Below are 25,188 nucleotides of genomic sequence, written 5' to 3'. Positions count from 1 at the left end.
TGAAGCATTTGACACAAGTCATTCGCGGAAATTACTAACAGGAGCGGTCTAAAGTGACTTCCTTGCGGTACTCTAGATTACGTTGCGAATGTCCTTGATCGAGCGTGTTTACTTTTTGTGAAAGCATGACGGTTAGTGAGGTATGATGCAATCCAACCGAGTGACCAAGCTGCAGTCTTTCGATGCAACCGTAGTCCTTTAAACAGGAAAAAGTCAACCGGAGGTGAAGTGTTATTTGCTGTGAAATCTGAACTCCCGGTTTCGAAGACTACTCCTGGAAAGATTTGGAACTTTTATGGGCCTGCATCGATCTCGGTGATCGGAAACTTTACTTGTGAGAAGTGTACGTGCCTCAAGATCGTTTCGGAGAACAGGTGTTAGCTGAATCTTTCTCGTGCTGCCTCACCAAATTTAGCTCTATGTGCTCTCCCGAAAATGACATACTCGTTATTGGTGATTTCAACTTGCCCGCTTTGAAATGGTGTTCTTCGCGAAGTGTCTTTCTGTTTCCGGATAATATACGTTCTTCGTCTTCGGCATCTTCCAACATCTTCTTAGATAGCTTGAGTACAGCGACTCTGCGTTAAATCAACAATATCGAAAATGTCAACGAAGGGTTTAGAAATCCAACAATCGATTAAGCTCCTGCTTCCCTTGTTAAGCTTGTCCCAAATCACCCCGCCTTAGTGATCTTACTCGATGTTGCCAGGATATTCGCTCCCGCAGATTTCAAGAATGCCGACTTTGTAGCTATCTCCCTCGTTCTGGATTCTATTAATTGGGAAGATTAACTAGATTTCTCAGATCCTAACGTAGCTGCCGAAAAATTTTCGATTATTTTTAACTACTCTATCGATCGCCATGCCATGATCGCCTCCCTGGGTTACTAAAGAACTGCGGCGACAGAATACTGCTATAAAGTGCGCTCTCCGAAACTACAATAAGCACAAGTGCCTCAACACGAAAGAGGAATACCGCGAACTGAACTTTGCTTATAAAAAAGCCAGCAAACGTTGCTACCTAACATATCTGAACCGGTTACAACGAAATTTCAAGAACAGGCCTAAGTCGTTCTAGAAGTATGTCAAAAACCAGCGAAAAGAATTTGGACTTCCGTCCCACATGTACCTGGCCGGCGATATTTCTAGCACTGACCCCGGAATCTGTTATCTATTCGCTGAGAAATTTTTGAGCATTTTCACAAGCGGGTCCATTTCTGCAGAACAACTGACCAGGGCTGTGAGAAATGTCTCATCTCTAGGCTCTTTTCTAAATGGTATTCTCGATGCAGCTATCTTAAAAGCAACCGCCAAATTAATAAACTCTACTTCGATTAGATTTGTCTGCTTCATTTGATAAAGTGAACCACGAGATTGCTCTCGCATAGCTAGGTCGCTTGGGCTCCTGTAGATCTTTACTGGAGTGGTTTTGGAGCTACTTAACGGGACGAAAGTTGTCCGTTCATATTAGAGAAGCCTTCTCGAGACAGTTTCTTGGCTTTTCCGGAGTGCCGCAAGGAAGCCATTTGGGACCAATAATTTTTGTCATCTATTTTAAAGATGTTCTCTTGCTTCTCGATGGCCCAAAACTCGCTTATGCCGATGATTTGAAACTGTATCACATCATCAATGGTAAAGACGACATCGATTTCCTGCAACGGCAGTTCAACTTTTTTGCTGAATGGCGCGACAATAACTGCCTGCCGCTAAATCGCAGTAAATGCTCGATTATATCTTTTTCTCGCAAGCGGCACCCTTTCATGCTGAGTACATTCTCGGTGATGAAATAATCTTCCGGGTTGATCAAATCAATTATCTGAACATTATTCTCGATCAACGGTTTGAATTTAAGACTCACACGAACTACGTTGTAGTCAAAGCCTCCAGAAATCACCACCTTCTGCTCTTTGCGTCGGGATTGCTTGGTCTCATAGACCTTCGTCTGGACAAATTGGATTTTTGCTTCTCGTGCCGCATCATCAGGGTCGTCCGTGCTTATTGCCTGCACTATTTCCACAGGTATGATGAAGTTTTATCCTCTTCCTTCCCGTCGCTAGACGGACTGCAGAACTCACTGAAAGATTCCAGGCGAGCATGTAGCTAGCAGTTCAATTCGTCACCACTTGAAACAGCTGCTCAAGCCCTTTTTTTCTATTCATCGGCGATAGAAAAATAGAATATTTTTAACTTGAAATACTTATCTTGCATAGCAAGTTTCTCGATTGTTTTTCCTTTTTCATAGAGACTACCAGTGTTATATATGTAGCTTCACTACCTCTCTGTTCAACTATTTATCGTTCTTCTCCCGTTGAAAAAACACCTCATGCGCATCTGAGACGGTTTGTTTAAAAGTTTGGAACCGCCCTTCAACTCCCTAAGTAAATTTATTCTACCATAAAAAAATGGCTCAGGATTCCGACGTTTTTTAGTGCTATTGAGAAGACCCTATTTCTATAAGGACAACCTTATTTTAGGATTCCACCAGTTTGCACTGCAGGATAGTTTTTGTATTGTAAGGCTTCATTCAAGATAATTCAGAAAACTCGAATTGAGTTCTAAAACGTTTGGAATTTTAGGTCCAAAACCGAATGTTCCAGAGCAATTTTCATCAAAAATGTTTGAAAGAATCAAACACATATTTAATATTTAACGTTGCTGATGTGCTTTGAAGAAAAAAATTTATTCATAATGATTTTTCGATCTTTTTTCTTGATTTGTTTGAATGTGGCCTGGATTTTACTCATATTAAGTCAGGACATTGCTCGATTCCTTGTAGGAAAATTGAAATCGAATGCATGGGTTTTGCCATTTTTTCGATATAAAAAATGCACCTTTGTGTAGTGGAATTCGAAATAGGCCTTGGGTAAGTTAGCAGCGAAAATTTTTTTGCTTCTGCAAGAATTCCTTAAATTTATTTAATGTTTTGTGATAAAATACTAATAATAAAATGATTCTGTTCAGTTAAGGTTGCCAGATTGTCCGGTATTATCTGGGTTCGTGCGGATATTCAAAATAAAAATTGAGAAAAGTCCGGTCCGGCCCGATTGCCCGGCTTTCATTGCAAATATCCGGATTTTGTCCGGGTTTATTCTCTTTATTCCCTTTTTTATGCACCCGAAACAAAAATTCAAGCAAGTTCATTAAAATAATCATGATAGAATTTTTGAAAGCCTAAAATAAGATATAAATTCTGCTGATAGACATTAATGAAAAAAATGTTTTTTCAAGTTTTTTTTTCTTAATTTTCAATGAGTAATTCCTAGGTTTTGCCAAAATTTGCCCGGATTTTGCCCGGTTTTCGGTCAACAATTTTGAAATCAAATGCCCGGATTTTGCCAGGTTTTTAGATAAAATCGCCCAGATTGTCCGGCTCGGATACGCGCTGGAACAATTCTGGCAACCTTATGTTAAGTTCAGTGCACATAAGGAGCAGCCTGTCACTGCGAACCATCAGTTTTGAAAACGCTCCGGATATGTGAAAATCTTAAGAGGAAGCACATCCGAATTGTTCCTTAGAGCTTCCGGCATCTTGAAGATGCACAAGGATTTGCGGAAAATCTATTGTATCACGAGCTAAGTATCCTGATTTCTTTTTCAACTTTAATATTTATCGGTTTGTGGGGCAGTTCGTTTTTTTTTCGCGTTACTTTTCGGGCACATGACTTTCTTTCTAAAATGCTTCTCGAAAATTATACAGACCCCGTTCGATTTTGGCAACATTCGATTTTGGCAACATCCGATCAAAAACCGTTCGATTTTGGCAACATCCAAAACAGGCGGTTTTTTTTGGCACTTTTTTATTTTTTATTTTCATTTCAAATTAATCAAAATTTATGTAAAACGTAATATGAGCATGAAATTTTTCAATTCGGCTTATTTTCCATATTTAACTGCTTAAAACCAATATAATTGAGCCAAATTGAAAAATTTCATGCTAATATATGGTTTTACATCAATTTTGAAATTAAAATTCAAAATAAAAAAGTTACAAAAAAACCGTTCGATTTTGGCAACTTTCGATTTTGGCAACATAAAATTTACGGGCGTGTTGCCAAAAACGAACGGGGCCTGTACTTCCTTACTTATTTTTGCGTCTGAAGTGAAGATAAGTGAAAAGAGGTTATCTTGAATATTTTTGGGAATAAACTAGTAATTTCATAAGGCAGTGGATGGAAAACATAAAAAGTTTATTAATTTTCTGGCTGCTCTTAGTGGTTACCGGGATAATTGTTTTTTTTTTTTTTAATATTTCGTTAACATATTTTAAATGATTTGGACCGTTTTTATAAGGATCAAACTAGTTTAGTTGAAAAAAACATTTTCCGGAAAACATTTGGAAAAATACTACACTTTGAGTTATTTTGAATTTTATTTTTTTTTAAAGAATTGAATAGCCAGTTGTCATTTTATGTAAAAAATCAAATTTCACCCCTTGAAAAAGTTTGCAATAGTTCTAAATTGTATCAATTTTAACACTCATCTCAAATCAATATTTGAGATCAAATAGAAAATGACCATCGAAGAGAGAAATCAAAGAAAGTTGATTGATGATCTGTGATAGGTAGTGATAAGCTTTAGTTTTCAAGGAAGTCTTAAATTTATTTTAAAATGACAACGAATTTCCAAAGTCAATTAATTTACTTGAAAATGAAAAAAATTGTAGCAAACGGTCGCAAATTGAATTTCCTTCAAAATGAATATAACTTGGTCATTGTAAAATTTAAGTTGTTTTTGTTGTGTATTAGAGTAAAGTGGGGTAAAAGTACGAGTCGGGTAAAAGTACGTTTAGGGATTATCACAAACCGAGAACAGTAAAATTCAAAACTCTGGCATGGATTGATAGTGATTTGGACTGCCAACAACCAGCCATAATTTATTTTCGTAGACATTGAAAATACTCCGAAAAATGAGGTAAAGTAGCTTTTTAGCTTAAATGATGTAATATTTCAAATAACGGCAAACATGTTTGTGCAATCAAAAGTCTGGCTTTCAATGAATGTTTTAATGTGTCTTTTTAGTTGTTTTTAACCACTATCAAATGCCGAAAAAAGAATTTAATTACTTTGTCTCTGTTCTGCACAATAGACTGTGAATCATAAGAAACCTTGGAGGGGCAAAAGTACAAACTGCAAATGGGGCAAAAGTACGAAGGGTCAACTGAAGTAAATCTGAACGGACGATGATAACTTCTTTTTAAAATGCTCTGGAAACATCAGCGCATATTATTGTTTCTACAAGACTTGCTCGCGCGAAAAATCGTTCAAATACGATGAAAACTGGATTTCGAAAACCTGCTGAATATGGACAGTTAGTGGAGAACTCCAAATTCGCGCAGGTTATATGACCATCTATAGGATTTGTATCAGAAGCGAACAAAAAAGCTGCTGCTGTTAGGAGAGATTAATGCAAAATAATTATCCTGTTGACTTCATGCAGAATTGTGGAATTTGGAATGGTCGTACTTTTACCCCACATCATTCGAACTTTTGCCCCAGAGGTGGGGTAAGAGTACGTTTCGATAGCAGTTAGGCATTTTCACTACTGCTACCAAACGCGTCGATCGATTATCTTCGTAATTTTTTAGAAGAGAGATAAAAGTCTAAAGAATCAAATTCTGTTCTTGCTTTTTTGGAAAACAACCGGCAAAATTTTCTTAAAACAGGATAGCACTAAGGTCGCACTTTTACCCCACCATACTCTATACTGTCAACTGGGGCAACATGCAACAATTTTCAACTTCAATGGCTTCTGAAAAACTTATGTTCACAATTAATCCAACACAGCAATTTTTTTTTTGCTGGAAACCATCAAAATTTTGCTGGTTTTTGTCCCGCTGACTTTCCAGCAAAATTTCCAGCAATTTCAATTGCTGGAAAAAAACAGCAAACGTTAATGCTGGTTTCCAGCAATTCAAATTGCTGGAAAATCAGCAATCCAGATTGCTGGAAACCAGCTATTTCTTTCAACACAACCGGCAGTATTTAGTACACACAAAACTTTCGAGGTCGGAATTTAGCAAAATTTTGCTCAAATTTGACCAGCTAGAAATTTAGCAATCAATTTAGCAATTTTTTTCTGCTCAAATTTTAGCAAAAAAGAGAAAAATGAGCCGCCGGCATTTTTTACTGATATTTTAGCAAAAACCGCTGGAAAAGATCGCGCAGGATCTGAAATTTCATTTTTTTGTTTTTTTTTTCTGCAAATTTAGAGGGAATGTTTGATCATTAAATAGAATGCATGGATAAAATCACTTGAATTTATTTTTTAATACTTTTTAAAACATTTTTTCACTAACACTTTTCACACAATTTGAGGTAATTTTCTGGATCCTAGGAACGCACCTTCCGGATAATTAAAACCCAAGCGACCGATCGTCATTCATGCACCGATGATTGTGCCAGGTGCAGCGCGTTGAATTTCCAGCTATCCACTTCCGAACTGTTGCAGAAAAACCCGTCGGTTTCGCCGGAATTTGTAACCTGCTGGAAAAAAAACAAACAATTATGCAATTTGAAAATCGGAAAATCCGTACACTTCATGATCGACACTAACCTGTGCGCATCCGGAATTGATTTGGCTACCATTTTGCCACCACATGCAAGAACCACCAGCATCGCGCTTCCGGAACCGCACTTTATCGCGTCAGTTTGTTATTTGCGTCTGCCAACTGGCGGCGGCTGCTGTCTGTAAACAAAGCGGCTAGAAAACCTTTCGCTTTACTAAAATCAAGTAAAATCGCCATTTTAATTACTAAAATGAAGCAAATTCCGCTTTTTGCTATCGCGTTAGTAAAATAACCCTTTTTGCTAATCGGAAGTAACAGCGAAATTTTGCTAAGTGAAGCCTTGAAAATTTTGTGTGTATGAAATTTATATTTCAAATCAAAATTACAGTTTAATATTGGCTGTGCGTATAATAAGCAATAAAAACAATTATTTTCTCCCATTTTTAATAAGGGATTTATTTATTTAAAAAAAAACTTTTTTTTTTACAACTTTCTAAAACCGGCTCTGGGGTGGCCGCTTTGTGCCGCAGTGTTGATCATCCGCCACCTGTAAAAATAGTTTTGATTAGTATCTTCTATGGAATATCTACCTGTACAATAAAAACTTACCCTTGACTTGATGCCTGGTTGCTAGAATATAGAGGAAAATAAAATAATTATATTAATTTAACCTAAATTCGTAAAAGAGAATCTCACCTTACTTCAGCGTACGAAACAAAAACAAACTCCAAATTGACAACTCGATTGCTGATTTTCCAGCAAACTAGATCAACTGCTGGAAAGTCCAGAAATTTGAAAACCGATTGCTGATTTTTCAGCAAAAATGGCAAGCACATAACCGAATGCTGAAAATCCAGCAATTCCAGAATCGATTGCTGGTTTCCAGCAAAAATTTGGATTGCTGAAAGTTTTCAGCAATTTTTTTTGGTGGAAATCGAGGCAAAAATTTACAGTGAACCCCTTATGCATCAAAAGTTTTAAGGATGCTGGGGTATCAAATTGGCGTAGTTAGAAAAATTATAGGTTTCTTCAGTTTTTTTTAATTTTCTGAAAACATGCGATATTCACCCTCCTTAGAAAATGGGGTAACTTGCAACAAACTTTGTTTTTAATGAAAAATCTTATGAACACGTACCAAAATTTATAGTTTTTAATATATTAGCGATGCCTAAAAGATCATTACGCATGACAACACCAATTGCAGTAGTTTTGGGTCTGTAATAACTAAAAATCACATTTTTTCTGAAAATGAAGATGCTGCATACATTTAGGGGTTAAATAATACTACGAAAAATTCTAAAAGCTGAATTCATTAAAATAAATGTTTGGATGAATGAAATTCCAATGTTTACAAACTCGTGATGCAAAACATTCATATTCCAACACATGGAAACGAGATTCACAACGTATTTCTTTGATTTGCATTTTGTTGCATTTAACCCCAGACACCTAACGGAATTTAAAAAATATTTATTTAAAAAAAATGGGTGATTGTTCGAAAAATATTTTTACACCAACAATGTTGGTATAACATGAGGAAACCAGTAAAAAGTTTGTAGGTAATATTATCAAGCCGATCCGTCATACTGGGTAAAGTTTTTTTCGGCATAAAAAAATGTTGAAATTTGTACATTTATTGCTCGATTTTTCAAATTTTACATAAAAATAAAAAACTTAAGAAAACTAGCTTAAGATGTGAGAAATTATGTCATCATCATTTTGTGATCATTAAAAGATAACTTTATTACAATACATTAAATTAAAAATTGATTTAATGTAGTGTTATATAAATGTTGCATCGAACCCCGCTGTTGCATGATGCCCCGTTTGACGGTATCTTTTGTGACGTGAATTTACGCTAGAATTAACCATTTTGGACTTTCGTACATACAACTTTGATTTCCTGTTCTCTCTGTGGAAATAGAATATCGGTGTCTTCAAATGAGTTGTAAAAAAACAATTACCCACAATTTGATGTACGGAACTTCTTGATTGAACAACAACGAACGAAGTTATGCTTATTTGAAGTTGTGACGTGAATTCACTCAGTTCAAACAGAACAGGGTAGTTTACTGAATTCACTTCACGAATATGAAGTTATATCTGTGGTTATACTGAACCATTCTTTGGAGCCTTCAATTTTTTTGTATACTTTCAACAACAATATTCTGTTGTTCCGACTTTAACAATCATGAATTTTCAGTATCTGCACCTAACTTTTTCCTTATTTTGATTGGCACTTGAATAACAACATATTGAGGGATAAAGCTTAGTTCTTTTAGAAATGGGACATTTACGAATGCCTGTATCTAAAAAACCATTCGTTTGAACGAAATACTTTCTATGAAGAAAAAGAAGGTAATGTTATGAACTTTTATGAAAAAATTTGAAAAAAAATATTTACCGTTTTTTGTTAAAGAAATTTCTACTTTATTCGTGGTATCTCCCATTGGCCGGCGCACACTTTTTTCAGTCATGGTATTGATCAGTTTCTCCAACTTATACTTCGTAAAATTTATATTTTAGGTAGCTTCACCCTCCTTCTTCAATTTCTGATACTTTTTGGTCCAATTCTTCTCTGGACACTGGAAACTGGAAGCATTTTAGTGGATACAGTTGTTTCGAAATGAACAAATTTGAATATTTTTGACCACATTTTTGAACGTTTTTTTTCGGTACCGGTTTTTCAGCTTAAGAGCTTTGGAACTATCAAAAAATGGTTGTTTGAGGTTGGATTTCAATGAGTCATCACTAGGCAACACTTTCAGCTTATCGGAGAAAATTGTTTTGGACGTTTCAGCGATCTACCCTTAGTTTTTCGTTTATTGAAAATTAAAAATGCTGGTATGAGACTCGACTTCCTTGATGAGCCTGAACCGTTGTTGCCGATCATGTGCTTCTCTCCAATGCTTGATTTGAACTTTGTGGACATTATTGACAGTGTTTGCATACTTATCCACCACAGAAACTCAGTAATTCTTTGAATAATCAACGGTTTTGTCAGCTATCAATTTGATAATGACGTATTTTCAAGGAAACTGTGCAAAATTATTTTTTTCTTTTTCTCTTGCATCGTACATATCTCAAAAACGCGTAAATATTAAATTTTGAAAAAAATAGGTCGAATAGTACTTTTTACAGGCAACAAAATGCTGTCAAAATTTTCAATATCCAATAACTAGTTAACGAGCTATTGGCAAATGAAAGTGTCCCATTTCTAAAAGAACTAAGCTTTAATATGCTAAAATTACTACTGTCTTCATTTCAAGATTCACCAAAATAATTTTTTTTTTAATTTTTTTTTCAATCTTTTTGTATTTTTATTTGAAAATAATGAACTTATTGAAAAAAAATCAACTAAATTATGCTCGATTTATAAAAATCCGACCATCTGGAGGGTAAAACAGCTTTCAGAGCGTAATTTTCATACAAAATTCAACACAAAATAAAATTTTGTGACGTGAATTCACTCATTCGCGCTGTTGTAACTCAGCTAGATTCCAACCGATTTCTATAAATTTTACAGTTTTAGAATCGTCTTATCATTTTCAAGGAAATTCTTATATGTTTTTTATTTAAAAAAATGTCATGGTTTTCTCGTAAAATCAAAAAGTTCCCTTTTTTGTGACGTGAATTCATTCATTTGCGACTGTTTTTGTTCGCTTTTCAAACCAACTATATGCAAATTCTATTTTCTACAAAATGACGCCGTGTTTTTCGGCTTCAAAACATTCTAAAAATATTTCCAAAAAAAATTCATACATATATTTAAATTAATGATTTTGTAAAAGTTGTGAAAATAACCACTTTTTCCAACAAAAAAAAAATGATTTTAAAATCATCTTAAACATGTGGAAAAAACTTTTTTCTCTTATTTCCGTTGGTTTTGTGTGATTTGAATTACCAAAATTATGGTCAATTTTGAGATTTTTTGATACGCGAACGGCTAAAAATCACTTTTGAGCGGTACCAGCGCGTGGAATGTGTTATCTGCTTGATATTTTTTGCGTGTTTATCATCAAATTTTGAAAATCATGCTTAAAATATATTTTGGTTTTGATCAAATTAAGAAAAAAAGCCATAAACTCTAATAAAGAAATTAGATGATCCTTTCAGAGAGACATTCATAACTTACTTACAGTTTGTTTGAATGAAAGTAAATTTCAACGAAGGCTTCAGAAAAGATATTTGAGTTTGCAAGTCTTAACATGAATTATCCTTTTGATTTTTTGTAGTTCAGGACAGTATTAATAAAAGTATCAGTAGAAAGCTTCATTTTGAAGATTAGGACTATTAATAATAGAACCGTACAACCAGTCTCCAAAATCAGATCATCACATAAGCTGCACTTTTCTTCCTCTTATCAACAAAATGGACTTGGCCGGCGTCGTTATTGGTGCATTTAAAGGATAAGATTGTCAAAACTATACAGTGCGATTGTATTGCTTGTTCCCAGCAATCTTTTTTTATGCAATGTGCCAGCTCAAGCTCAAGCAAAAAAAAATGTACTGTTGTGGAGCTGTAGATTGTGATCCTGGTCCACACATACCAAATATTGTTTTGGACGAAAATTTGACGCTCAAACTGAATCGGTCCGAAGAATGCATATGCAAAAATCTCAACTTAGAACCGACTGAACTATATATCGATAGAAAACTTCACTTAAAAAAAAAACACTGCAAATTTGCGTGGGATCTTCTTGAACTTATTGATGCTGGTACAGCTCATAACTTGAATGGTAAAAAACAAATAGTTTAAAATTTTAAATTTTGAAAAGCTTAACAATCTTTCAACCATTCAGGTGACGCTTAGAAGGAATCGTAACGATCCCGCTGGCGATTTTGCAACTTCTAAATCGGCAGAGAGGATCACATTATATGCGTAATTCGGATGAGTTCCACGAAATCTGTGTAAAGACGCTTAGACCCGCCCCACACGAATACGATCCGAATCGTGTTCGTATGTTTCCCTTCGGGACGCGTGTTTGCTTCAGAATCCGGCTGCTCCGATTGAAAGCGCACATAGAAAAAAATCACGCGAGTAGACTGCGACCACACCGTACGACTGTACGATTGAAACTGACTTCACAGCGCACGCCTTTTTAGTCGTTGCCTATATCCCGGTATAACTGGCCGAATGAGAATTCGCTCTTCGAGTGTAGTTGAAATTTATCGTTTTATTCTAAGTTCGGTGACTCAATTCTGTCAATTCCTGACATGGCTATCAGCTCGCCATTGCATTAGCTATTCACGTATTAACGAATTTATATCGTAAGCATGGTTGGTCGAATACTCCAAAGTTCAACAGGTGATCACGCAGCGGCTCTACACGGTTGGGCCCGCGCTGACTGACAAATTCACACAGCCTGATACGGTCTTGATTCAGATTTTAATCCTGTGCCTCAACTTGATCAGGAAGTTTTCCATCTACATAATCTAATCTATCGCGAGTGCCCTATAGCCATGCCATGCATTCTGTTCGTTTACAGTCAATATCACTGATGTCTTTGAATTTTGATTCAAACGACATATTAAATGCAACCATAATTGATTCACTTGCTCAAATATTTCTATAATAAATATAATAACCCATCAACAATAAATTTACGATACTAAAGAGCTGATTGATCAGAGTGATGTTCTCCAGGATTGCCGCTGCCCGGCTGGTCCCGATATTGGAATGGGTGTCCAGATTCAAGGTGCCCACACGCAGATCCACCAACCGCCGCAGCAACGGTCGATCGACTCCCGGAGGCAGTTCCTGTCGACGCTGGCTCCGTTGACGGCTTGCGTTGCCGGCCAACGTGATGACATGTCCTACTACACCCTGGCACAACCGGGAGACCGGAACTCGCTGGGAAGCTCTCAGTGCACCGAGTACAGCTTGGGTGACATCGATGCAGCGCTGCATGACGACGACGGCAAGAAGGTGGCTCCGGATGTAATTGCCGGAACGCCGGGTCAGGAGTCGGATGAGTTGGCTGCGTTTGTTCAGCAGGAGGGAGCTAGGACGGAGCGGTTGAAGAAGCGTTATAGCGCAGAAACATCTACTTCAGCTCCAGCTTCTGGTGCCGGATCCGACGATGACGAGCACAACGATTATGGATTCAACTCGAGGCCAACGGTGCGGGGCATCAAGCCTAGGTTCGGATCAACCAATGAAATATTGCAACAGATGCAGGCTCAACTGGCAGCTCCATCACCACCTCAGGTAAGAGTTTTGTGATTTTTTAAAGAATCCTGTCATATGAAACTCATATTATTCTGTTTCAGCAATCGAAATCCACAACCACCACTACCCCAGCTCAACCGGTTCAGTCGAATACGTTGCCAAGGCCACACACAGCGAACAGTCTTCAGCTGGCGGCGGCCAAGCAGCAGATTACGACCCACCAGCATACGGCATCCTGGAGTTACTACCCGGGAGAAAATGCTCAAACGAAGGCCGTAGCAGCCGTTGCCATCGATCCTCACGGAAACTACTACCACATACCGGCTCAGGCCCGCCATAGCTACCATGGGCAGGAAGCAATCTACCAGAACTGTGCCCAGCTTCCGGCCGGAAGCATCCAGGCCAACACGGTACAGATTCAGTCGCAGCAGATCCACACACAGCACCACGCGGTTCATCACATACACCAGGCAACGACGGCTGCAGCGGCTGCGGCCTACGGAAAGTTCGCCCGTAGTCCAACGAGACGACCGGAGTCGCCACCTCCGCTGCGGAACTACCACCAGACGATGGTCCTAATTCCGTACAATGCGGAAACCTACCAGCAATATTCGGCCCAGGAGCAGGAAAACTACCGACGGCAGCACAATATCGTTGAGTATCAACAGGTGAGAGTAGAAACCTGTGGTTTTAGTAGATGCTTCACCAAGATCGCTCGCGTCGGGCACCACACATTTTGTTCATGGCTTCATTTATTGATTTCTGTAAAAAGCATTCAGTGGGTGTCTCGTTTTAGTTTTTTTTTTATTTCCACCTTTTTTACCCTACGTTAGAGGTCGGCAACCTTTTGAGTGAGATAAGTCAAAAATTCAAGAACAAAAATCTACTTAACTTTGTTCTTCCACGGTACATTAATTTGGTCTCATATTTACTTTTTTTTCTCGTCAACCCCTTTCGAACCTATATTGAATATTCGTGTACATCGGAAAACCAAGAATCATACAACGATCTTTGCCCAGTCTTCTTTCTCAACTTTAAAAAGAGCCATATATTGCCTTCGCTTCAATAAATAGTGCTCTTATTATAACAAATCAATTTACTGCATATGAGCGTTGCAATGCCTTTCAAGTTATGTTTTCGGACACTATAGAACAGTGGTTTTCAAAGTGGTCCCTACCGCCCCCTTTGGGGGCGTTGAGAGCTTCCAGGGGGGCGGTGAGCTCAATTTACAAATTGGGGGGGCGTTGAAAAGGCTCAGGGGGGCGTTGAGTTCTTAATTCACATTTTCACAAATTACGACACAACATAGATTAGAATTAATAACGAGAAAGTTCGATGCAAAACAATGAAATTACGTTACAGAACTAAACATCAGATTCAAGATTCTAATATTTTTTTCTCTAAAAATGTATCTAAAAGATTTTTTCATAAATTGTCCCAGATTTTGTATGAGCTCTATATGTTGATCTTGTTTTGTAAGATTATTTAGGTTAATACTTAAAAGATTAAATTTAATTTGCAATGCTTGATAATCTTTAAATGTATTGTCTCAAAATATCCGCAAAAAAAATCGAAAAAATCTGTGTAAAAGGCGTCATCTGTTATTAAGTGATTGATTTTTTGGAAAGAAAATATGAAAGAAATTTTTTGCTGCATAATTTTTAACAGGACTCAAATTTAGATATCAAGAAAAAAAAATACTATTTTTTAGCTATTTCCCCGACTTGATAATAAGTTAGTATTTAATAATGCTAATTATTGGTGAATATAGAATTTTGTTAACCAAAATTCAAGATATATATTTTTATATCAAAACAAAGTTTTAGTAATTGTCCAGGAAACTTTACATAGAATTGAGTTATTACTGAAGGTTTTGCAATAATAAGCACAGATGAAGTATAAGTGCACAAGCGCTAATTTCGAGAAAACAAGCATTCTAATTGTTATGTTTGGTCATTTTTTCAAAAAAAAAATCTTCCGAAAGAAATAGTATGTAAATAAAATCTGAAAAATTTCGGAATAAAGTTTGAAATAAAAAGAATCGTTTGACATTATTAAATCAAAATCTACCATTTTAACACTTATAATACCCCTACTCAGCTCTGAGGGCCTCATATAAATTTGAATGAATGTTGAGTTAAGTCTTACTACAACACAAAGCCAATGGATTTTAACGATCCAGACTATCATTTTTTTTTAATTTTCTAAAAATTTGCCCAGGGGGGTGTGACCTCAAAAATTTGGCAAAAGGGGGCGGTGAGTGGAAAAAGTTTGAAAACCACTGCTATAGGAGGAGCATATTTTTTTCTAATTCCTTTTTCTTGCCTATATTTCTTGGTTTTTGGAGAATTTTTGAAACGTTCCTAAAAATGACTGTGGAGCTGAAATTCAACGATGTATCGGTATTTTAAGGCGTTTAGGGAAATCTTCCTGTAGATACTTTCGTATAAAATGAGCGATTCTTTTGGGGTTTAATACAGTTTTGGATGCAGTTATCACATGGCAAGTTTCAGGTTATTTTTATGAATATGTTCAAACAATCCATTTGGAACATCATTGAGTTGAGAAACTCCATACTTTAGAACAGTGGTTTTCAAACTTTGTTCACTCACCGCCCCCCTTTGCAAACTTTTTGAGTTCTACGCCCCCTGTTGAGAATTTATAGAAAATCTTTAAAATATGATGATCACGATCGTTGAACAACCATTTCCAGAACAAATACCTATTAAAAAAACTAAATAATGTCTTAAATTTTGTTGACCAAAATTCTTTATTTGCCATTTATTTGTCATTATTGAATTAATAAAACAGGAATTTAAGTCAAGCCGGTGAAATAACGAATTTCTCAATATCATAAAATTTACACCTATATTTCTTAAACCTAAAATCTTAATTTGAATGCTGTTTAAAGATAAGCAGCATTCGTCGATCTTAGACTTTAAAATAGATAATAATAACGGAACTTTAGCAATGATGGTGATAAACTAAGCATTCCAGTTTGCTCGGTTTTATCAGGGCTTTTCCGGATTTTCAGAAAGAAAAAAAAATTAGAAAAAGGCCGAATTTTTTCACAATATCACCAAAATGCAAACCAAAAACTGTGATTAAGGTTAATATGATTAATTTTTTTTTTCGACAAATAACGACATGTTTTTTGCTTGCAATTTTTTTTAAATTGTGAAATGAAATTTAAATGCCGCTCAAGTGCTTGGATAAATAATAATTTTTCATGTGTTTATATTTCACCTTTTTTCTCTAATTTTTATGGAAAATACCTGGTTTTTAGGCGGATTAGCTTTTAGAGTTAAAAATTTTGAAATCCAATATCCGAGATTTTGTCAGGTTTCTGGATTAAATTTTAGCTAGACTTAGAGAAAAATCTGGAAAGCTTATTTCATGATTTTTATTATTTTTTCTTTAAAATAATTTTAAACAGTTGAAAGAATGTGTACATGAAGAAAAAATATTTGAAAAACGATTTTCACATTTTTATAAACAAACTGTTGCAAATTTGTAACTTTATCAAACGAAGGAATAAAAGAAGAAAAGTTCTCTTTGCTAAAATTTCATTATTCCTTCCATATTCTTAATTAATATTTTTTAGTAAAATTTAGTTTAAACTGACAAAATCAGATCAACATCATTGAAAATGAGAATTTGAAAAAAAAAATCTGCTCGTGATTGAGATACAAGGGAAAACCAATGGTTTAATCGTACAAAAACGGGAGAAATTTAGTAAAAAAAGTATGGTTTTCATCTTAACATCATTACATTAGTCAAAAGTGTATCCTGGTCGAATCTTTTTCCCCCATTCCACAAGCCAATTTTTTTTGCTAGGATGCAGAGGTAACCTCGATCTGAAAGCACAAGATTATTCTCCCATCCTCTTCTCTCTCTTTCCATTCAATCTATTGACTACTAAGACGTGGCCGACTCCGTTGTTGATGTTCAAAAAGATAGCATCAGTTTTGGACATTGTTCAAATGCTGTCAATCTCAAACATCATTCTTATGACCTCTGGACAACATTGATGGCCTCGGATGCGAGTAAGCAGAGATCGGGTACCCAATCCCGGTGGATGCTTTGGTCGCATGAAGACAGAGAGGATGGCCGCACGCGTCTGTTCTCCAGGTCAAGGGCGTCGTTCAAAAGTAATCGAGCGTCTGTTCCCCAGGTCAGAGGCGGCACAGACAGCGTCTATCTCGCAGCGATCGGCCGATTTTAGGAAATGCGGCTCCCGCCAGCTAAGTCCAAGGTGGCAGCTTCGTCGCGGTATAGGAACTTTAGGCTAACAACCTACTGCTCCCGATTTATTAAATTGTTACTTAATCCGAAAGAAATGATACCTGGAACTTTGGCAACGACTTTTAGCATGAAAACACGGACACGAATTGAAACTTGGAACGCTTGGACCCTAGCCCAAAAAGGCAAGCTGGCTCAACTTGCTAGAGGAGCTAGCCGCCTCAAACTAGAAATTCTGGGACTGAGCGAAGTCCGTTGGCATAACTACTGGAGAACACAAGACATAGACCGGGCAAGCCTTGCTTTACTCTGCAATACAAGGAGAACACGCTACTCGGGAACGAGGAGTTGGTTTCCTGTTAAACCCGCAGGCTCATGCGGCCCTCATTAGATGGAAACCGATAAACGAAAGAATAATCGTAGCCAGATTTTGAACACGGGTTAGAATCCTTACAATGGTCCAATGTTATGCGCCAACTGACGTTTCCGATTTGCAGGAGAAAGAACAGTTTTACAGTCAACTGAACAAATCCATTTGGGCGACTTCAACGCAAAGATTGGCTCCGACAATCAGGACCTTGACTGTTTGTAGAATTTTGTGGCAACAACAACATGGTGATCGGTGGATCGCTCTTCCCCCATCGACCAGCACATAAGGTCACTTGGCTATCTTGAGATGGCCGAACAGAAAATCAAATTGACCACACCTGCATCAGCCGAAAATGGAGAAGGAGCCTTCTTGATGTCCGCAACAAGCGAAGCGTAGACATTGCATCTGACTATCACCTCGTCCTTGGCGAGATACGACTGAGAGTTGCGCGTGTCCAACGGCACGAGGAGAAAGTCGGGTGTCGATACGACGTCCGTCGGTAGGAGAATCCAGAGGTGAAAAGGGCATACGTTGAACAGCTAGAATCCCGAGCCTCGGAATTGCCAACAGACGGAACAGTCGAAGAACAGTGGTGTGGAATCAAGAATGCCTTTAACACGACGAACCATGGTACTCTCGGTCAAGTTTGTGGAAGAAGAAGTGCATGGATGGCGGATGAAACTTGGAGGATGATCGATGATCGGTGAAAAGCGAAAGTCGGAATTGAGCAGGCATGTACCACGTCAGCCAAAGGAGCCGCCCGCTCACGGTATGCGAAACTGGAAAAGGCAGTTAAACGAGCTTGTAGACGAGACAAGAGAGCCTGGACAAACTCCCTAGCCGATGAAAGAGAAAGAGCCGCCGCCAATGGAGATATCCTATTACTGTATGACATTTCTCGCCGTCTTAGTGGTGTAATGACTAATGCTTGAATGCCGCCAAAAACCCGAGCAGGTCAGTTATTGGCCAATCGAGCAGATAAGCTCAAAAGATGGACTGAGCACGTCGAACAACTCTGCTGAGACACGAATAGCGATTTCCAAAAGAACCCGCTGCTCGAAGCACCAACAGTAAGTCGCATAAATTGCCTAAACTCGGAAGCAACCTCGTTGGCTGAAATAGAAGTTGCAATCAAAGACATGAAATCCAACAAAGCGCTTGGGATCGATTGCATCCCTGCTGAAATGCTGAAAGTCGACCCTGCCTTGTCAGCACAAATGTTGCACCGTCTTCGGCTGACATTTGGGATACTGCAACATTCTCGGCCGACTGGATGTAGGGTACCCTCGTGAAGGTCCCGAAGAAAGGAGACCTGCCAGAGTGCGATAACTGGTGAGGCATAACGTTGATCTGTACAACCCTCCAAAACCTCTGCAAAGTGATCCTGAACTGGATCCAGGAGAAATTTGACGCTACACTCCGACAGCAAAAAGCTGGATTCCGATCCGGACGATCTTATGTGGACCACATCACAACGCTACGAATCATACTGGAACAAATCATGGAATTCCAGGACTCTCTTCTGCTGGAGTTTGTTAATTTCGAAAGAGCATTCGATCGACTTAACCATGAAAACATCTTGGCGGATCTAAGGCGAAGAGGAGTCCCAGAGAAACTAGTCCATCTCATCGAAGCACAGTACGAGGCATTTTCGTGCAAGGTCTTGCATGACGGTGTCTTGTCCGATCCAATCCCGGTAACTGCTGGAGTGAGACAAGGATGTATTTTGTCACTGCTGCTTTTTCTCATCGTAATGGATGAGATTTTGACTGGATCGATTGACTGTAGACCAAACCGAGGATTGCCGTGAAATCCTTCAGCGATTTAGCAACTGAACGACGTTGACTTGGCAAACGATATTGGTTTATTTGCCCAAACACAACCGGATATGCAGAGCAAACTTGACGACCTCACCGAAAGCGACCAAGGCAGCAGGTCTCAAAGTCAATGTCGGAAGACCAAATCGATGGAGATCAACACAGGAAATCCCTCCAGTATCATGGTGGCTGGGCAACAGGTTGAGAAATTGGAGTGCTTCCAGTATCTTGGTAGCCAGATAACGCCTGATGGTGGTACCAGGAAAGACATCGAAACCCGTATCGGAAAGGCCCGATTTGCGTTTGCGAGTCTCCGGAACATCTGGTGCTAACGTCGGATGTCTCTACGCACGAAAATTCGAATCTTCAACTCAAACGTTAAATCCGTATTTCTGTACGGGTGCGAAACTTGGTGCACATATGCGGTGACAACGCGAAAACTGCAAGTATTTGTAAACTGCTGCTTGCGGAATATCATCCGCGCTTCTTGGTCTGGCAACTGGATCTCAAATGAGGAACTAAATCGCCGGTGTCATCAAAGGGCACCAAAAATCGAGATTCTGGAACGTAAGTGGAGAGGATTGGGCATACGCTACAAAAATAAAAGAGAACGAGATTTGCTGAGAGGCGCTTGAATGGAATCCAGAAGGACATCGGAGAAAAGGCAGACCCAGAAACTCGTGGCGGCGAAGCCTAGACGCCGAACTCCGAACTGTCGATGAGAATCTTGACTGGGACCAAGTGAAGACGCTGGCTCCGGATCGTCAACAGTGGAGGTCTTTTACCACGGCCCTATGCACCGGAGGATCGGCTCGGGAACATTTAGTAAGAAAGTAAGTATAGCTCTGTGGAAGATCAAATTTCTTGCTGACGATCTTATTAGTAAACATCAAACGCAGTTGTCCCGGAAAAGGGGTTTCAACGCCTTTCCGACAGCTGCTTTTTTGATAAAGGCAGCAAGATGTCAAAATGACTACACATATATTTAATCGATTTTAATATTTCCATAATTTTTACGAATGAAACCTTCGAGAATTAGCTTCACATCTTAAGATCCACAACTTATTGCCGACCTCTGCTATAAACCCTTCAGTACTAACCCTGCATGCTTCTAGTTCACCTTAATTTGAGTTTTTGTTTGCTAGCATAGACCATTGATTGTTCCATTCATACGAATTCTTCGACATCGAAATACTAATATCTCATCCTTAAAGGTAACGCAACAGACGATCCGGGTGCCGGTGGGCTATCCTCTTCCTGGAATGCAGCTGCACGTGGTAGCCGGTCGAGGAACTCTTCCACCGCACTACTCAACCCTGCCACGGTTAGGTTCCACCTCGAGCGCCAATGCGGCCACGACTACTCAATCTGCCAATCCCCATGGAAAACCTCCTGCCTACACCCAATATCCCTCGTCGGATAAGGGAGGAGGCGGCGGCCCCGGGGTGAAATTTACCGAACGAGGAGCTCCGGAAGGTGCGGCCAGTGTTCAACCGAACGATGCTGCCGGTCAGCTGCTGTCACCGACCTCCCAGGGCCATGGACCTCCAACGGCTTCGTCTGGTTCCTCTTCCTCTTCCGTTGGCGGTGGAGGACCTCCTTCATCTCAATCATCCGTAGCGCCTGGAGGAAACGTCCAGGGTGCTGCCCAGAATGCCACCGGAGCCGTCCCGGGAGCTGGCCAGGGAGCCGTCTTCTACGCCATGAACGTCTGACACGGTGACTAGATAAATGTCACGATTAGAATTGAGAAACCTGGAATCCCCGAGAGCGGTGGTGGATCCGGTGAAACTGAACAAGAAGAAGAGGAAGCCATATAGGTAATCTGTTTCTGTTTCAAAGAAAAAAACTCGCACACACCGAGAAATGTGGAAAAACCTGCTAACGATACGCAACACAACGACTCGATAAGTTTCCAGTCCCAAATGGAGCATCTTCTAGGGGACTGAATCTAGGGGAAATGCTCAACCTGTTACTGCTCTCGAAGTGTGCGTCTGTGTCAAGTGTGTGTGTTAATTTTGTAAAATTATATTTATAAACATACACAACGGGTAGAAGAGCACGCAAAAACTTGTAAAGTCAACCCATAAGATCAGAATACCAAAAAAAAAACAAAACAAAAGTTTAAGGAATCGATTGCTTTCCATGTACATAGCGTTAAGATATAATATATTAGCTCAGCAACTGAAAAGCTCACCCAATGCTCCAAAGATTGTTTTCACTAGAATCTATCAACGCAACCAAAAAATGATCGGGAAAAAATAAGCTCGAATTGTTGTCTTCAGAAAGAATTTTTGGTATAGTGTTTCTCGCGCTCTCTATCTATAGTTTATCGAAATCCAACCTATTGGAATATTGAAACATTTGAATCCTGAAAAAAAAACAGTCCTAAGGTTTGATTCCAATTTCAGTTTCATTTTTATCCATTTTACATATTTTTTTTTGTTATTTTAGGATTACCAAATTTTTAGCAAGAAGATTTATTTCAGAATTAGATAGGTTATTAATGAATATATTTCATGATTTCGACGAGTCTTTCGCGATCGTACTCTGGTAGCCATGTTTATTTTTTAAATTAATTCACAATTGATAAAATCTGTCGACTGTCAGGCTTGTAATTAAGATCAAAGCACAGGTTGCTCGTAATGCGTTAAAGCCATTTCCATACCAGAATTTACTTTTTTTCACAATGAAATAGTAGGCTTGATGCTCGACAATATTTAAAAACAAAAGACTTGCAAGTTTCTTCAATGCACGAGGTTCAATAGAGGCAAATTTACTTTGACCTTTTTTTATCTTTTCAAACTTAAAGCGTTCAAATTCTTCTAATGAAATAGGTATTCAATTTATGCGGAATGCGGGAAAACAATATTGCCTTAATTAATTTTAAAATTTCAATAAATGGATTGTTCTACATTATGTGATGTGTTTGGTAATCCCACTTTCAGTCAAATTAAAAAAAAATACACGTTGTCCCTTTGTTTCTGTTATCATTTGAGCTGGTTGACCCAAAGTGTAGGGTAATCGAAAACATTTACATCAAAAGCTAACAAGTATATAGCGTAGCACGATAGTAGGAACAATAAAATTAAAAACAACAAGATACACCAAAAGAGTTTACGGTATCAAATAAAGAGAAGCAGAAAACAAACAACTAGCTAGATTGGATCGTAATTAAAATAGTAACTTACATGAAGTGAATTGAAAAAAAAAACCATTTATAGCTGTAACAAAATCACTGCAAAGTAAATTTATACTAAACGAAAGAAAAAAACATACACTTAGCTAACTATTGGGAAAATTACTTGAAATTCCATCAATCAGCTCAAAATCATCTGTAAATAACAAAACAACGTTTGGCAGGCAAAAATTTTCATAACTCAAAAATTACTCTGGCAACACTGAAACAAACGAGGAAAAAAAACCAAACAAACAAAAGCTGCAACAATAAATAGAAGCTCAATAGACGATTAAACAAACAATGAAAAAAAACACACACAAATACATTGATCAACCGAAGGAACAAAACAATCAAAAACATTTTCGGCCTCAAAACTAAATAACAACAGTAAAAAGAAGAGAAAACAACTGAAAACAATAGATTAAAACCATAAACACGATCTCTTATTCGTAGCATTCTTCATTCAATCAGTAACAAAAAAACAGGATACATCATTACATCACTTAACAGTGCCAAAGGAAGAAAAATCATCACAGATTTTGTGACGTTATTTTAGTATTTTAGTTCAGATCCGGGTTTAAAAATTTAAATTCTGTCTGATAAAGAGTTTTTAAATAAAATTCTGGCTCTGAGGTCAAAACCTGAATTTTAGTTATGGTTCTGCATTCTAAATATTTTTCCAGAATTATCTTTTATTCAAATTTTTCTAACTTATTCGTTTTATTTTTTGTATTCACATTTGGAATTTTTTTTTCAGGCGGTTGTTTCGATTGTGAAACTTTTTTCATCTGTAAATATTTTTGTAAACGTTTAAGTTTTTAACCAAATGATTTGTAAATAAGTTTTAATCTTTGTTTTTTACCAAAGAGTTCTTCCAAAACATATGTTTAACCTTCGTTTTAGCTTTAATTTTAGTGAAATGTTTCTCGATTGTTCGAATTTTAAAGTTTCAGAAACAAAAATTTAATGTTAATTTAAAACATTTGTTTTTTTAAAATGATTTTTTTATATTTGGAAATCATCAAAGCATAGGAATTAAACTACAGATAGTTACAACATTTGTACATCGCACAATTGATATAACCTAACAAAGATCACGAAAAAAGAGAAATACAAAGTGTGTGTGTGCGTATGCTTTGCTAATGTTCTAAGCACAGATTCTAGAAACTAGATCTAGAGCTAGCAAGAATACAAATATAACAAACAGCACACAAGAAACGAAGCTATAAGAACCAATTGCGAATACCAAAACAACAACAAACGCATATGTAAGATAAGTTAAAATGTAAACAAACACATTCAAAGTCATTCAATTCATACACATACATTCAAAGAGAAGTTTGAAAACACTCACACATTCAAAATACATTATGTAAAAGTTAATTTCTATTAACAATTGCAAATAAAAGTGTACTGTAGTTATTGTAGAGCCGAGAGGTTTAAAAAGAGAAATATGAAACTAAAGATAGATTTACTAGATACCAGAAAAGTTCTTGAATAAGAATTAAAAGCAAAAAGCTCACTGAAATAAAGAAAGAAAAAAAAACAGATAGCCTAGCCGAAAGTTGCAAATACTGTAAGCAAAACTAAATCTAGGGAACGCAAAACAACAACAAAACATACAAAACAAGTAAACTACACAACATACAGTTTATGTACGTTTAGAGTAGCACGCAAAATTATTGATTAAGATACGAAAACAAAACAAGCAGAGTGAAAAAGTGAAAATAAACAACACTTCATTGTACCAAACACAAATAGAGAACACAGAAAATGCTAATCTCTCACAATTTTGATGCAACAAAAACAAAACAAAATCAACTTTGTTGACAGGTGTAACTGGGAAAATCATTCAACAAACAATAGTTTCAAAAAGGAGTAAAAACACTAGACAGCAAATATACTCAAAAAACAAAATTTGAATTATAACGATATTTATTGTAATGGAACGAAGTTAAAAATGAAATGGAAGAAAGAGAAGGAAAATTTAGGAAAAGTGCAGTATTGAATTAATCTCAGTGTATCATCAAAAGAACACACTGAAAAAAAAAAGTTGCGTTAGACAAAGAGTTAAAACCAAAACTAAAATCTCATTGTTATTTTGGAATGTTGACCCACTAAGCGGAATTTCTAAAGTTCTCGTGTCGAAAAGTTTAATGAAATGGTAATTCTCTTGATAGTGAAAGAAAAAACATTTAATCGTTACACTATCATCTAACTTCAGTCAGTCAGTCAGTCAGTCATTCACTGTTGCTGCAAGAAAAAAAAAACAGTCTAGTGAATCGAGTTCGCAACCCAAAAAACTCTAAGTGTGGGAGACAAAAAAAAATCTACAAAATTATGAAAGTCGAAGGAATATTGAGTACTTCTTGATAGATGATGATAATGATGACTAGCGAATGGATAGCATATTTGAACTTAACAAAAACAAAAGTGAGTAAGAAATTGAGAATAAATTATTGTTTTTAATAAAAAAAATAAACAAAACTCGTTTCCATTTTCTCAGAAAGGATCCGAAATCAAAAAAAAAAAATCTGCAAACAAATTTCACGGTCACTCAACACTTCGGACACGTCATCACGTGTTGTCAGTGATTTTACTGTCTCCAGCTACTTTTTTCTGCTGGAACCAACCATTAAAAACCCAAACTCACTTTGGCGATGGCGGTCAAGGTCGACCTGTCCCATTCGAGGGGGGAATTGTTTCCATCCATCTGGTGCTACTTGTGAGATTATTCAGATTTGCTCGACTACACCCACGCCTCGAAGACCAGCTGAAGACTTTTGGCGCTTATGTCCCCAAACGAATGATGGCCGTCAGTACGACATCAACCTGTTCGGGTGACGTCATGATTTTTTTTTGCGGTCGGTTGATGTCTTTTGTTGATGCTGGCTGGCTTTGTT

General features: G+C 37.5%; 1 protein-coding gene across 1 annotated transcript in view; it reads left to right on the top strand.

Annotated features, from left to right (window-relative positions):
* Window positions 1–24,730, top strand: part of LOC129753424 (uncharacterized) — a 330,927-nt gene extending 306,197 nt beyond the window's left edge. Inside the window, exons 7-9 of the mRNA XM_055749247.1 lie at window positions 12,151–12,714; window positions 12,777–13,343; window positions 20,319–24,730. Coding sequence (XP_055605222.1) covers window positions 12,151–12,714; window positions 12,777–13,343; window positions 20,319–20,819 — 1,632 coding nt within the window. The 3' untranslated portion in view covers window positions 20,820–24,730. The remainder of the gene's footprint in view (window positions 1–12,150; window positions 12,715–12,776; window positions 13,344–20,318) is intronic.
* Window positions 24,731–25,188: the final 458 nt, after the last annotated feature.

Source organism: Uranotaenia lowii, chromosome 3 (genome assembly GCF_029784155.1).
Source record: "Uranotaenia lowii strain MFRU-FL chromosome 3, ASM2978415v1, whole genome shotgun sequence".
Taxonomy (NCBI): Eukaryota; Metazoa; Arthropoda; class Insecta; order Diptera; family Culicidae; genus Uranotaenia; species Uranotaenia lowii.
The sequence above is the reverse complement of the archived record's forward strand: the minus strand, read 5'-3'. Positions and strand labels throughout refer to the sequence as shown.